General features: G+C 35.3%; 1 protein-coding gene across 4 annotated transcripts in view; it reads left to right on the top strand.

The window, feature by feature from the left end:
* LOC128217287 (suppressor of tumorigenicity 7 protein homolog) overlaps window positions 1-14,160 on the top strand; it is a 56,569-nt gene that overhangs the window by 19,401 nt on the left and 23,008 nt on the right. For 3 of the 4 annotated variants that reach the window (XM_052924326.1, XM_052924329.1, XM_052924328.1), the window contains 2 exons: window positions 10,660-10,858; window positions 13,063-13,233. In XM_052924326.1, the coding sequence (XP_052780286.1) occupies window positions 10,660-10,858; window positions 13,063-13,233 (370 nt within the window). The remainder of the gene's footprint in view (window positions 1-10,659; window positions 10,859-13,062; window positions 13,234-14,160) is intronic. The other variant, XM_052924327.1, reaches the window with a different exon arrangement.

Here is a 14,160-nt window from a genome sequence, read left to right as displayed (position 1 = left end):
TTTGAATGAATCAACGTCAATCGACCGAAGTTTCCTGTATGTTACAGTTTTCTTTACCGGAGGGGGCTTCGCTGCAAGCGCATTGAACATTACTGCGAAATGATCCTTAGCTATTTTGCCAGAGCTATCTGATAATCCAGGATCGGTCACTACAACTGAAGATATTATGTTTTCCATGTCTCTGGTAATGACCACGTCTAAGGTATGACCTTGGACGTGGGTTGGCCCTTTCACATGTTGATACATGCCACAGGATTGAAGCACACTGTTAAATTTGATGGTGTCGCGATCAGAAAGATTGTCCAAATGAAAATTCAGATCGCCGGTGATAATGACATTGTTGTCAATTGTGGCAAATTTTGATAAGAAATCTGGCCATTCGGTATCCAGAAAATCTCGTGCATTCAAGCCATTCTTCTTTGATGGAGGAGGTCTGTACATAACGGCCATGAGCAATGTATAGTTGTTGATACTTACATTACACTCAATATGTTCAAATGTTGAAAATATATTATCACTGGTTGAAGAGACTATTTTAACACCAATCACCGATTTATAGATCAGGGCCACCCCACCACCTCGCCCACTACCTGGGCGTGGCACATGCTTGATTTTATACCCATCCGGTAATAATTCACTTAGACATGCTTTATCGATTGATGTGCCTAACCATGTCTCAGTCACAGCAATGATATCTAGATCATTCGAGAGTATCAAGTCACTAAAAGATATCGTTTTGTTTTTCAAGGATCTTGGGTTTATGCAACAAATTTTTATGTTTTTCTGGCCTTTAACTATTGTTTGAGATTCATATTTAATGTGGGATAAATTCATTTTTCTCTTAGAGTCCAGCATTTCTTTGTTGCATTTTTGTTTAGGCTTTGATCTACATGTTGATATTACAGTTGGAATAGCTTCAGGTAATGCTCTTAAATTTTCCAAATTGATCCCTTGATTGTCATCCCAATTTCGTGTAAGCTGATAATGACCGCCTCTGGCAGATCTGTATGTCAAAATATCATAATCCTTTAATACTTTCAATGTTTCTTTATCCGGTCGTAAAAACCTTCTGGGTATGTTTTCCAACTTCAATAATTGGTCTCTATTGTATTTTATAAAGCACATTATGTTTGTGAGATTGTGTTCACTAAAATAGCATAAACTATTTTACAGGTAAAAGCAGCCTATTTCATTGCACATCCAATTGTTTTATCGAATAAAACCCACTTTCGAATAAATGAATTTAATTAAAAATCACACAAATGTTGTCTGCATATATTCATCAAATACTATGCAAAAAATCCTGGTTCTAAAGTCATCCGTTTTTACACAATAACACAAATTATCAAGAGCACAAAATTTCTGCTGCCTACACTTGGCGCAACGGTTGCAACAATAAATGATTATTATATTGATTACAAATAATAGTATCACTTTAATATGCTAAATGAATTGTTGGTTGTTTAAGCCCTTCTAAATTATTAAATTTTAATCTTGCTGGCAATCTCATTGCTGAAGGCATCACAGCGTAACACTTAAGTTAAACTTAGAAGCATCCAATTTGACCTCTCAGTTCTGTTAATTGAAACACTCCTAAAACTGCCTTAAATACTTGTTAATGTGAAAACCTTTATAGTACTAGTTGAGCGGAACTGTTAATATATTTTACCTTGAATTGCATTTTTGCATATTATTGATTTCTCATTTTGACCATTAAAATAGAAAGATCCTTATGAATTTCACCATATTTCTATGTCTTCTTTGTCAATAATTGTGAAAGTCACATGGTCAATTACTTCTATTCAGTTCTTTTCTGATTTCCAAAAGTCGGCAATTTCATTTCTCATTGTAACTGTTTGCACATAGAATCGGTACTTTAGCAGCACAGTAATAAGAATCCTATTGATTTGCCGTAATTGCACAAGTCAGATATATCTATTGTACATTGCACAATCATTTGCAATTATTCAGAAGCCAGGTGCAACCTTGTTACATAAGAAGATCAATAGTTATTGGTCAGATGTTTTTCAATGACAGTTGTCTGTAAAATGGTGATTGTTTCCACAGTTTCTGCTGAAGGTGGCAACAGAAAAGTTGTATAGTTCATTTTCTGGTCATTTACAAGTATGGTAGGAAATATATTACATTATGAAAAGTACAAATGTTAACAGTGCACTTCCGTCATGGAAATTATTGTTAAGGTTGAACAACTTGCCAGTCCATATCCTTATTCTTATGCAATTTTATATAGCAGGACTTGTTAAAAAATTTGATGCCAAGCAATAGTATAAGAATTTGGGCTTGTTTATCCAAAAGTCTTAAAGGGACTGTACACCAGATTGGCACCAAAAAAAGTTTTTTTTCTGTAACGAATCTCAGGACAATTATTTTAGCTTTGATATCATAATTGTAAAAAAAAGTACCAAAATGTAAAAAATAATTATGTCGGAGACCGAGTTCGAACCTGTGTCACCAAAATTGCAGTCCAGCGTCGTATCCACTGAGCTAAGACGGCTTACTATACTCAGGTGGCATAATTAAGCTAAACACCTAACTCGGTAATATCACGTAACACCGACTAGCCAATCATGCATAAGGAATGAATTCTACTAGGTAGACATACCCAGTAATCTTTTTTAATGGAAAAATATGAAATAACTGCTAAACTTAAATAAATTGTAAACTTTGTGGTACTTCAGTCAGTAAGTTTCAATGCATTGTACACGTTAATACCAAGTTTATGACAGTTTTCGATTTTTTTGATTTTTTTCTTGCAAATTGATAATCTGGTGCACAGTTGCTTTAATTTCCATGACTGCCTATGCTAGTGCTTTATTGGATTTTGTTCAACAAACCCAGCTGTAATAAATTCCGGATTTGGAAAGCAGGCATTTTACCATTGCATATGTCTTGCGGGCTAATGTGCTAATTTCAGTCATTGGCACTTCAGCTGGTGCTCAGCTTTATCCACTTGGAAGGCTCTGTTGTGCAGAATCTCCTTCTCACCTTGGATTTTCACCTTTGGATTGCCAGTAGCTATTAGAGCATCTGCAGAGTGCTGGGCCTAATCTGACCAAGGACAATATTTTTTTGTATACTATGATTGGCAATTGCTATTAGAGCATTTGCAGAGGGCTGGATAAAAAAATCATAACATTCTCTGGGTTTGTCCAAATTGAGTACATTGAAATGGTATTCCACACTTAGCACGTTGAGGAAGAATTATGATGTGAAAGTAATTGCCCATCCAGACCTCATTATATCTTGCCACATCTCTTCAGCATGCCACTGGAAATATATGTAATATAAAGTCCTGCAAATCCCTCAGGGACTGTCGTCTCTTTAAAAGAGTCTTGTAGTCTGTAAAATACATTATTCTATGAATTGTTTTAAGTGTGTTTCGTATTTCTGAAATTTATTAAGTGTGGTGACAACAGTGTTTAATTCATTTTGGAAAGAAATGTAAAATTGCCATTAATTTTCCATTATAGATTTCCCAACCCATCAACATCTGCTCGCTGTAAAGTATAGTCTCTCGCCCAAAGGGTGACTTTATGAGCTCATGTCCCTTGTTATACGTTTGTAGGTTATCACTTTCCATTAACAGTGAAACCTCTTGTATGTAATGGATGAGGTCCACTATCTCATAGTATGGTTAAATTTTTTTGGTTCTATATTTTTTTTATAAAAATGAAATATTTTAGCAAAAAACATGATATGATTAGCTGTTTTCTTCATAATTATGCAATGTTTGGAAGTTACAATTATTCCTTTGTCCTATAAAAGTTGTAATAACCATTTTCTTTTGTTTTGACAGATGTCAAGCATTGAACTTCATTTATTTCAAGAAAACTAAATTTTGCAAAGAATATTCATGAATGTAATAATCAAGGCTTCGTGAAAGTATGTTTATGGCTATGACGTCTTCTAGAATCAGACATGTTAATTTCTTTAAAGTCTATGTGTATCGATCCTGTCTGAGATATTACCTAGCTGTTTTGGGTCCTGTAATCTAGTTATCCTTTCTAAAGTCTTCTACAGCTGCTGTGCGGCTGAATAAGGAAATGGAAAAAAACGAATGGTCGTGTTTCTATTTTAAGTCCGGAAAATGAATGCATTGTCTGTGAGGAAAGACATTTGACAAATGAAAGATGCATTAAAGGAATGAGACTCGGAGTCCCTTTAGTAGTGTATGTATCTTAAGGAAGGTTGGAAGATAAAATAATACCATTAGTACTTGCATCATTTTAAAGCTACACTCTCAAAGATTGTTAAGTCTGAGATATTCCGGAAAACCTCCTATGGTATAATAATATACGAGTACAAATTCTGGGTGAAGTCTTAAAAATATATATATATATATATGCTGGTGGAAAAAAGAAACTGTACATGATAACAATTCTATTTTAAAAGGTCCGAGTAAATTTGACAGCAAGGTGTTGTTTATTTTTTATGCCCCCGAAGGTGGGCATATTAAAATCGCACCGTCCGTCCGGCTCTGTAACTTTCCCTTGTATGGACAGATTTTAAAATAACTTGCCACATGTCTTCCACATACCAAGACGACGTGTCGCGTGCAAGACCCTTGTCCCTACCTCAAAGGTCAAGGTCACAGAGTATAGGTTGTCGTGTCCGGGCTGTAACTTTCTCCTGTATGGACAGATTTTAAAATAACTTGCCACATGTGTTCCACATACCAAGACGACGTGTTGCCTGCAAGACCTGTGTCCCTACCTCAAAGGTCAAGGTCACACTTAGTGTTTATTCACAATGGAGTGCTGCATATAAGGACTTAGAGTATAGGTTGTCGTGTCCGGGCTGTAACTTTCCCTTGTATGGACAGATTTTAAAATAACTTGCCAAATGTGTTCCACATACCAAGACGACGTGTCACGTGCAAAACCCGTGTCCCTACCTCAAAGGTCAAGGTCACACTTAGTGTTTATTCACAATGGAGTGCTGCATATAAGGACATAGAGTATAGGTTGTCGTGTCCGGGCTGTAACTTTCCCTTGTATGGACAGATTTTAAAATAACTTGCCAAATGTGTTCCACATACCAAGACAACGTGTCATGTGCAAAACCCGTGTCCCTACCTCAAAGGTCAAGGTCACACTTAGTGTTTATTCACAATGGAGTGCTGCATATAAGGACATAGAGTATAGGTTGTCGTGTCCGGGCTGTAACTTTCCCTTGTATGGACAGATTTTAAAATAACTTGCCAAATGTGTTCCACTTACCAAGACGACGTGTCGCGTGCAAAACCTGTTTCCCTACCTCAAAGGTCAAGGTCACACTTAGTGTTTATTCACAATGGAGTGCTGCATATAAGGACATAGAGTATAGGTTGTCGTGTCCGGGGTGTAACTTTCTCTTGTATGGAAAGATTTTAAAATAACTTGCCACATGTGTTCCACATACCAAGTTGACGTGTCGCGTGCAAGACTCGTGTCCCTACCTCAAAGGTCAAGATCACACTTAGTGTTTATTTACAATGGAGTGCTGCATATAAGGACATAGAGTATAGGTTGCCGTGTCCGGGCTGTAACTTTCCCTTGTATGGACAGATTTTAAAATAACTTGCCACATGTGTTCCACATACCAAGACGACGTGTCGCGTGCAAGACCCGTGTCCCTACCTCAAAGGTCAAGGTCACACTTAGTGGTTATTCACAATGGAGTGCTGCATATAAGGACATAGAGTATAGGTTGTTGTGTCCAGGCTGTAACTTTCTCTTGTATGGACAGATTTTAAAATAACTTGCCACATGTGTTCCACATACCAAGACGACGTGTCGTGTGCAAGACTCGTGTCCCTGCCTCAAAGGTTAAGGTCACACATAGTGTTTATTCACAATGGAGTGCTGCATATAAGGACATATGAGTATAGGTTGTCGTGTCCGGGCTGTAACTTTCCCTTGTATGGACAGATTTTAAAATAACTTGCCACATGTGTTCCACATACCAAGACGATGTGTCGCGTGCAAGACCCGTGTCCCTGCCTCAGAGGTCAAGGTCACACTTAATGTTTATTCACAATGGAGTGCTGCATATAAGGACATAGAGTATAGGTTGTCGTGTCAGGGCTGTTACTTTCCCTTGTATGGACAGATTTTAAAATCACTTGCTACATGTGTTCCACTTACCAAGACGACGTGTCGTGTGCAAGACCCATGTCCCTACCTCTAAGGTGAAAGATACACTAAGTGTTTATTCACAAGGGAATTCTGAATATAAGGACATAACAGTGTAGGTTGTCAAGTATGGGTGGTATTTTTTTATGTTCAGAGGCAATTTAAAATAAATTGCCATATGTATTTGACACGTAAAGGCAAGATCAACTTTTCATGTACTGACCTTGTTCGTAGGTCAATGTCACATTCGGGGGCATTCGTCACATACTGTGACAGCTCTTGTTTCCTTTGCTTTTATGAAACAGAAACAGTATTTTTGACCTAAGACATTCTGTTAGAGTGTATAAAAAAACAACGCAAAAAAATACATGTTTAGCAAAATACCTCCTTAAATAACACACTTTCAATTATGCTTTTACGAAGATCATGTAATCTAGAAGAATGTTAAGCTATTTGTTGGTGACAGCTTCAGTATTTATTTGCACTTATTTGGGCCTGAAGTAAGTTGCTGGTTATTGATTTCCCTGTTGTTCCCGCCTTCCTCATTAATGACCATATTTACTCCTGGTCACTGACAGCCGTTTACTTATTGACCAGCTTCCATGCATTCCTGTATGATGTCCTTCCATTAAGATTATTTTGTATGATACTTATGACATTTTGGAATGACTGCCGAGAGGCTTTATTATTGAACTATATATACTTTTGTTTGATTTATTGCTCATGTTTATAGAAAGCAAAAAAAGGTTTCAGGCTGTTAATGTGGGGTTTTGTATGGTTTTTATGGCTTCAAGAATAGCAACACAAAGTTTAATTTAAAAACCAAACTAAAGTGTCATTTTAATGAGTGTATTCAATAGCCAAACCAGTGTTACTTTGAAAACAAAAACAAATATGTTGTTTTATTTACTCGCAGTGATTTTTATTTAAATTTTCAAAACCAGCTGTGGCTTTACAATTGGGAAAATAAGCGCGTTAATTCCCAAAATTGGGAAAATACAATGAACATTAAAATGGTCATTTAAAATAACCATGCAGTAACAAAGACACCTATTAAAACTGTTTCAACTCTCTTTAATGACAGTTACTATCATCAAAACATGTAAAACATTATTTTTGTGCCAAATGATCCTTATTAAGCATTATCACTTTCTCACCAAACAAATTGCAATTTCAGCTTTCTGGTTTTGTGATATGTTAATTAAATGCAAGATCTTAAAAAAACACAATAAACAAAGTTACACTGAAATCATACATAAGTAACAAAAAACATTTTTGTTGAGTCTTTTAACATAGTATTTGCTATTATGTGACATATTTATGATTAAACTTTTAAGTTGAATGTTACATTTTGCTATAAGGTAATGCTATCACTTATTATATGTTATTATTTGCCAGAAAGTTGAAGTCAAAACGTCATAAATGGTAAACAAATTGATCAGTGTCATTAGATGAATTACTTGCGTCTCGGTGATGATGATCAGAAACGGTGTATTTCACGGGCCTTATCCCGGATCGAACCGGTTCCTGCTATTGTTGCGCGTTCGCATCGTGTTTAAAATGCATTGTTTTACGAAATAAAAACAAAAAGCACAATTCATATTTGTATTTTTTATTCATTTCTGGGGGGAATTGATTACCTTTTTGGGGGAAAATATGACTATGTTTTGGGAAAATTGGACGATTTTCGGCGAGGGGAAACAGCTGTTATTCGGCGGTAAATTTCACAAAAAAAAATCACTGACTCGTCATTGTTAAAAAAATATAATATAGGTATTGTTATAGCTTTGGTGTCACTCAAGACACTCAAGGTTTAAGACTCCTGAGTGGTACCAATTAACATGAGCGCTGGTTCAGTCTATTTCCAATTCCAATTTCATTTTGCTGTAATTTCTTGCGTTTTCAACAAAAAGTGGCACTGCTTTAATAATCCTTTTCTGGTTGATCACGAAAATAAACACAAACCTTTGTGTAAACATTGTATAAAAGTTATTGCCATCAGTTCCATGGGCGATTCTGCCCTGAAATTCCATGCAAAGTCAGAAAACACAAGTGCAATCTGCCTACCAATATCCTCAGTTATTCTTAGACATGTTTACAATTTCATTCAAACTGTTATAGGAGGAGGATGGAATAAAAAAGAGCTGTGGTTAAATAATCTTTCAGAGGAATAAGACGATACATTGAAAACCTTAAAGCACAATTAAATGTTTGAAGAGCTACTATGTCAGATATGTCTTACTTCCATAGTTTGCTATTAATTAAGTCTTATAGAAAATATGTGTTATTTTCATAGTTTGTTATTAAAGAGAGTTCTTGAACATCAAATATAGGTCATTGAAGTCCTTGAACATCAAATATATGTCATTGAAGTCCTTGAACATTAAATATAGGTTACTTGAAGTCCTTGGACATCGAATATAGGTTACTTGAAGTACATGAACATTGAATATAGGTCCTCAAAGTCCTTGAACATTGAATATAGGTTACATGAAGTCCTTGACCATCGAATATAGGTACACATAAAGTCCTTGAACATCGAATATAGGTCCCTGGAATCTCATTGATTTTTTTTTGCCAGTCTCGCAAAATGAACCCTGAATTTCAATATCTGTCATTCAATATGTAAAAACAAATGTGAGCAATGTGGTTTCTTTTGTTATTATATTGTGGTTACTTTAAGCATTGTTCGTATTGAATGTGAATATAAAAGATGGCAGTTATAATTGAGTTCTGACATTTTCAGAGATTTCATTAACTGATATTTTCAGAGGTGGCATTCAAAAATATGCTCTAACATGTTCTGACTCTTGTTTCTTTGTGTCTGTTTCGCTGGGAGAAAAACACAAAGTTCACTTTTCAATATAATTAATTGAAATAGTGGCAGCTATCACTCTTTACGATGACACTGTTGTCATCAGATGGCTGATTTCTACAGAGGTGGTGGAAATTTGGTCCATTCTAATCAATAACCGAGCTGTCTGTTATAAAGTAGTGCCTTGGGACTGATCCAGCCATGATGGATTCTCTCTCACAGCATGCAGCTAAATCTTGCTTGGTCAATCTCTGTACATGTACTGTATGGATTGAATATGGGGTTACAAATAGTAAAACATTATTTGTTATTTGCATGCTGCAGAATATAATTCTTGACAGTAAGAAGAAGCATAATATCAATGGTCAAAATTAACACATGCCCGCAAGACCTGCACTGGTAAAATGTCTTCGGTGCTTTTTCAAACTCTGCATTAAATATAGCAGGGCTTGTTTGTGCTCTCAAAGTATTTCCCCGAGGTCCCACGACTTTGATGTGGCTAGTTTTAATTGTATAAGATTTCAGGCTTGTTCATCCAAAAGTCTAATAAGATGGATCTTATATCCCTCTCATTAAAAAATGTTGTATACATTTAAAAGGAAAATAGATAAGAAATTAATTTGGTTATATTGTGTGTACCTTTTCATTGTTTGTTGTCTATACATTACCTCTCATGTCAGCACTTTAACAGGTAGGTGGGCATTAACTGTTCAATAACTAGTGTAGGGTTAAATTACAACACTGTTCCCTTCTATACTGCATACTAGTAATTGTCATTTAATTGCTAAGTGCTGGTGGATAATTCACATAACTCAGTTTGTGGATGCTGTAACTATTACTACCACAGTGTTGCTTTACTATTCCTTTTTGTCAAAACTATGACATGAAGGTAAAAGTCAGTCCACAAGCCCTGCTATATTTTGGCCAAATGTCTGGCAATAATTACAGTATAATTATTTCATTAATATATCATTACTTATTACTGGCTTGCTTCTTGCCCCCTGTTCCATTAATGATTGGCTATTAATCTAAGCTTGCCTTTTTACTGCTCATAGGGACTGCACCTAATCATAGGACTGTTGGCTAAAAAATGCCAAGCATTGGGATTTATCAGCATTCCATTTTGCACCTTTCTTACATTTTGTTATGTTTTGACCTTTACAGATTTTAAATTTGACCAAGCCTTCGGTCCAGTGGGTGGTATCAAAGCGTCTTTAAAATCCTGTTTCCAGGGAAGGGGGAATAACTCACTGTCCAATTAAGTCTGTTATATGCACCCTCTTTCCACTTATTTACTCCTGTTGGAGAAAAGCTTGAAAGTGACACTTTTATTCAAAATCAATACATACGCATGTATAACAAACATACATTTTGAGTGATACACCTTTAACTACTAAGTTAATAATGCATTTATGGAAAATATTAATTGCTGATAACAAGATGGTAACTGTGTATTTAATAGCTGAAAATGCAAAAATATTAAATGATTGGTGAGTGCTAAAAGATTTACTGTGATCTTTTATAGTCTCATAGGTAGAAATACCATGTATTTTGCACCTTTCTTTTAAATTTAACTTGCCATCCTTCATAAGAACGATTGTTTTTCGACATTTATTCATTCTTTTTGGTATATCAATACAACTGTATAATATTTGTAGTAAATCTTCTTTGGCGCATCTTTGAAATGGAATCACTATTTTCTCTATTCAGATATTTGAGTGGTGGTACTTTAAAAAGTATGGGACGTCGTTCATCGAGCAGGTGTCGCTGAACCACATCTCTCCTCTCCTAGGGGGCGAACCGGTCGCCAACAACGACAATGGCAACACCACCATCACTAATGGCACCACGACAAATGGCAACAGCAACAACAACAGCAGTAATAACCATGGACAACAAAGTATGCCAGGTAGAATGGGGAGGCCGGTAAATGGGCAAATTGAATGGTACTGTTGAGGAAACTCCTCATGTAAAAGATGAATAAACTGTAAAAAATTCAAATGACAGAGACGGGGGAAAAAAAAATGAAGAAGTCTTCGACGATAGAACTTTATAAGCGTAATAACTGTTTCACATTAACCATAAAAGGAACTTTTATTTTACTAAATTATAAATGACTTTTCCTTTTGTAAAATATTGCAAAATTTGTATGTGCCATGTATGTTTTGTTTGAATTTAGAGGTATTGCTAGCAGTTGAATGTTGTGTGGGCATGCTTTTATTGTAATATTGTTCATCGTTCACTTTCATCCATATAGGAAGTATACAGGGTCCAGTCGAGCTATAAATTTTGATAACCAATTATGATAAAGCTTTGACCATTACTAGCAGGAATCGCAAAAAGATACACAGTTTTTGCCAGACCAAAATCTCATTTTCTGTACTTCGTATTGTTCTTTGTCCATATAAAGAAATTGACCTTTTTTTTACTAACCATACTGACTTTTCTTGGTACATTTTACTGCCTTCAAAAGGCTGTTTCTCCTTGCGAAAAAATTGTCCATTTTTACTCAAAATACCTAATATTTTCGCAATTCAGTGAACACAGTTTATGTGAATGAATAAAAAAGCAATGCATTTCTTTTGAAAAATAAACAAGATATTTGTAAGACCAGCTCTTAAACAGTATAATGTATGCATTTAAAAGCCAAAACATGTTTATATTTTCCATTATATTATGTATTTTAACAAGAGTTGGTATTTTCCCAAAGTCAGAACAGGCAGTTAAAGCATTTCCAAAAACGTCACTGGACCAGGTCATTCAAGCTCCCAGTGTATCACCACTATTGTCATGAAAACAATTTTCTAAGAGCTAACTATGTCAATAAAACAGAATAGTTTTGTCATTAATTTAAAGTAAAAAAAGAAGACAATGTGGCCCAGGAAAATAATCAAAAAGAGGCCAAATATGACCAATTATTTATCTGCAGCTGCAATAATTAGACTTGAAAACCTTATGAGCTAATGATTATTTGACATGTTTATTTCATACTGTTTATTAATGTAGCGTTTGTGCATGAGATTAGTTCAGTTTGCCCTTTGCCAGTCTGTTAGAAAGCACACTGTAAACATACATTGAACAGGTAACTAAATAACACGTGTCTCGAACATTTGTTTTGATAAATCTTCTTTTTTCTTTATATGTATCATGCGATGAACAACAGTTTGTATATAATGAATCAAGCTATTTAATCTGTTTTCAAGGCAATTAAGATATACAGTGTGGTTTTTCAAAATGTTTGAAGTTGTTTCAAAGCATGATTTGGTGTTTCATTTTCCGTCCTTTGAAAAGTACTTGAATTTCATTTGGTTTTGTTTTCATCTTTTTGTGAATGATTGCTTTTTTTCCATGAAATATTTCGAAAAAAAAGCAAACTTTAAACTCATATTGCCTAGTTTAAACGTTATATATATTTGACATTGTGAAGAAAGTTATGCTAACTTATACTATGTCATTCTAATTGGCACAATGTTGCGCAAGAGTGTGGTCTTGTGTTGTGGAGAAAACCCACTTGTCCGGCTTAGTGACCACTAACCAAACTCACATGTGCCCTGGCTGGGAATCAAACCCCGGTCGCCTTGGTGAGAAGCCAGTGCGCTGACCACTGCGCTAACTGGACAACCTCATATTGCTTATACTTGTGTATACAAGTTGTAATGTTAATTTTGAGATCATAAGGCCTTAAAAAAAATTGTTTGGTTAGGGTTACATCCTTTTCAAAAATAGGTAGGGTAGGTAGGCTTTTTATTTTTTTTTCTTATTAGGCTTTATATAAGAATATCATTTTCATCATTGGAAAATGGTGTTAAAGCTATCTTCTGAATTAGCATTTAAGGTTTAAACTACATATTGAAAAGCAATTAAAAAAAAAAAAAAATTTTTTTTTTTTTTTTTTTCTTTAGTTTTTCATTTTTTTTTTCAAACTGACTATAAAAACGGTAGGGTCGGCGCCTATTCCGTAGGTAGGGTCGGGTAACCCGAACCAAATGTATTTTTTTTTAGGCCTAACAATAATTTTTTGAACCTGTTGGCATCTCTGTATGAGGGGAACATTAACGGACCATATTTAATTATATGTATATATAGATGTATATATAATAACTTCAATTTTAGAATGCAAAGTATGGCGAAACCCTCTCAACTTGTTCCGTGGGGCCGAGTACCTGCGATTCACATGGAAAATCAACAAAGATCCCCTCACATATTACGACATGAATTTATCTGCTCAGGATCATCAGACATTTTTCACTTGTGACGCAGATGCAGGAAAACCAGAATATGAAAGTAAGTATTTGGGATGAAAATTGTGCCACCTGGTGGCAATGCTTTGTTGGTCCATGTTGGCAATCACACTTTCTAAACTTCTTATGTATAGTCTTCAAATTTGGTATGCATAGTGGTCATAGTCAAAAGACCACTATTGATTTTGGCATTAAAAGGTCAAAAGTCAAGGTCAGGTCTTTTTAGAAATATGATGGGCATTTGTTGGTTTACATTAATTATGTTTTAAAGACTGTGTATTCTTCAAACTTGGTCTGCATATTGGTCATGGTCTGTAGGTGAACCCTTGGGGACAAAAGGCCAAAGGTCAAGGTGACATGTAGTAGAACAATTATGGGTGCTTTCATTTCATACCAATAAGTTTTGAACAACTTGGTGTGGTCTTCAAACTTGGAATGCATATTGGTCATACTTTGTAGATGACCCTAATCTATATTTTGGGGTCAAATGTCAACATCACAGTGACCTTTACTAGAAAATAATGAGTGCTCCTGTCAGATGACACATCCGATTCAGGGAAATCTTGTTTATTTAAATTCCTACTTTGATACACTGCCTGCAAAGAAAATATGACAAATTATAAAGGAAATTGATTTTAGCAGATAAAACATATTAAAGTCTTCGCAAGTGGCCAAAAACACATCTGTATCTGCATTGCCTGGGAATAGAATGTCAAGATGCAATGTTTCAATCAATACTGGAGCCTGCTGTGGGGAATAAATGATCATTATAAAAAACGCTTGGCTGAAAATGTTTCGCAATTTAAAGTGTGTGATTTCCTCAAAAATTTGGTTAAATTACTGTAATTTGCTTGAAATATGTGCCATTTTGCCTGGCTGTTACTTGGTGCTCTGAGTTAATCCTTTCAGTTCCTTTTAAGTGCTGGTGAGATTCGTGAAGTGTTCTCTGATGAGTCATTGAACATGATAA

This window comes from Mya arenaria, chromosome 14 (genome assembly GCF_026914265.1).
Source record: "Mya arenaria isolate MELC-2E11 chromosome 14, ASM2691426v1".
NCBI lineage: Eukaryota > Metazoa > Mollusca > Bivalvia > Myida > Myidae > Mya > Mya arenaria.
This window is presented reverse-complemented; position numbering and strand designations above follow the sequence as displayed.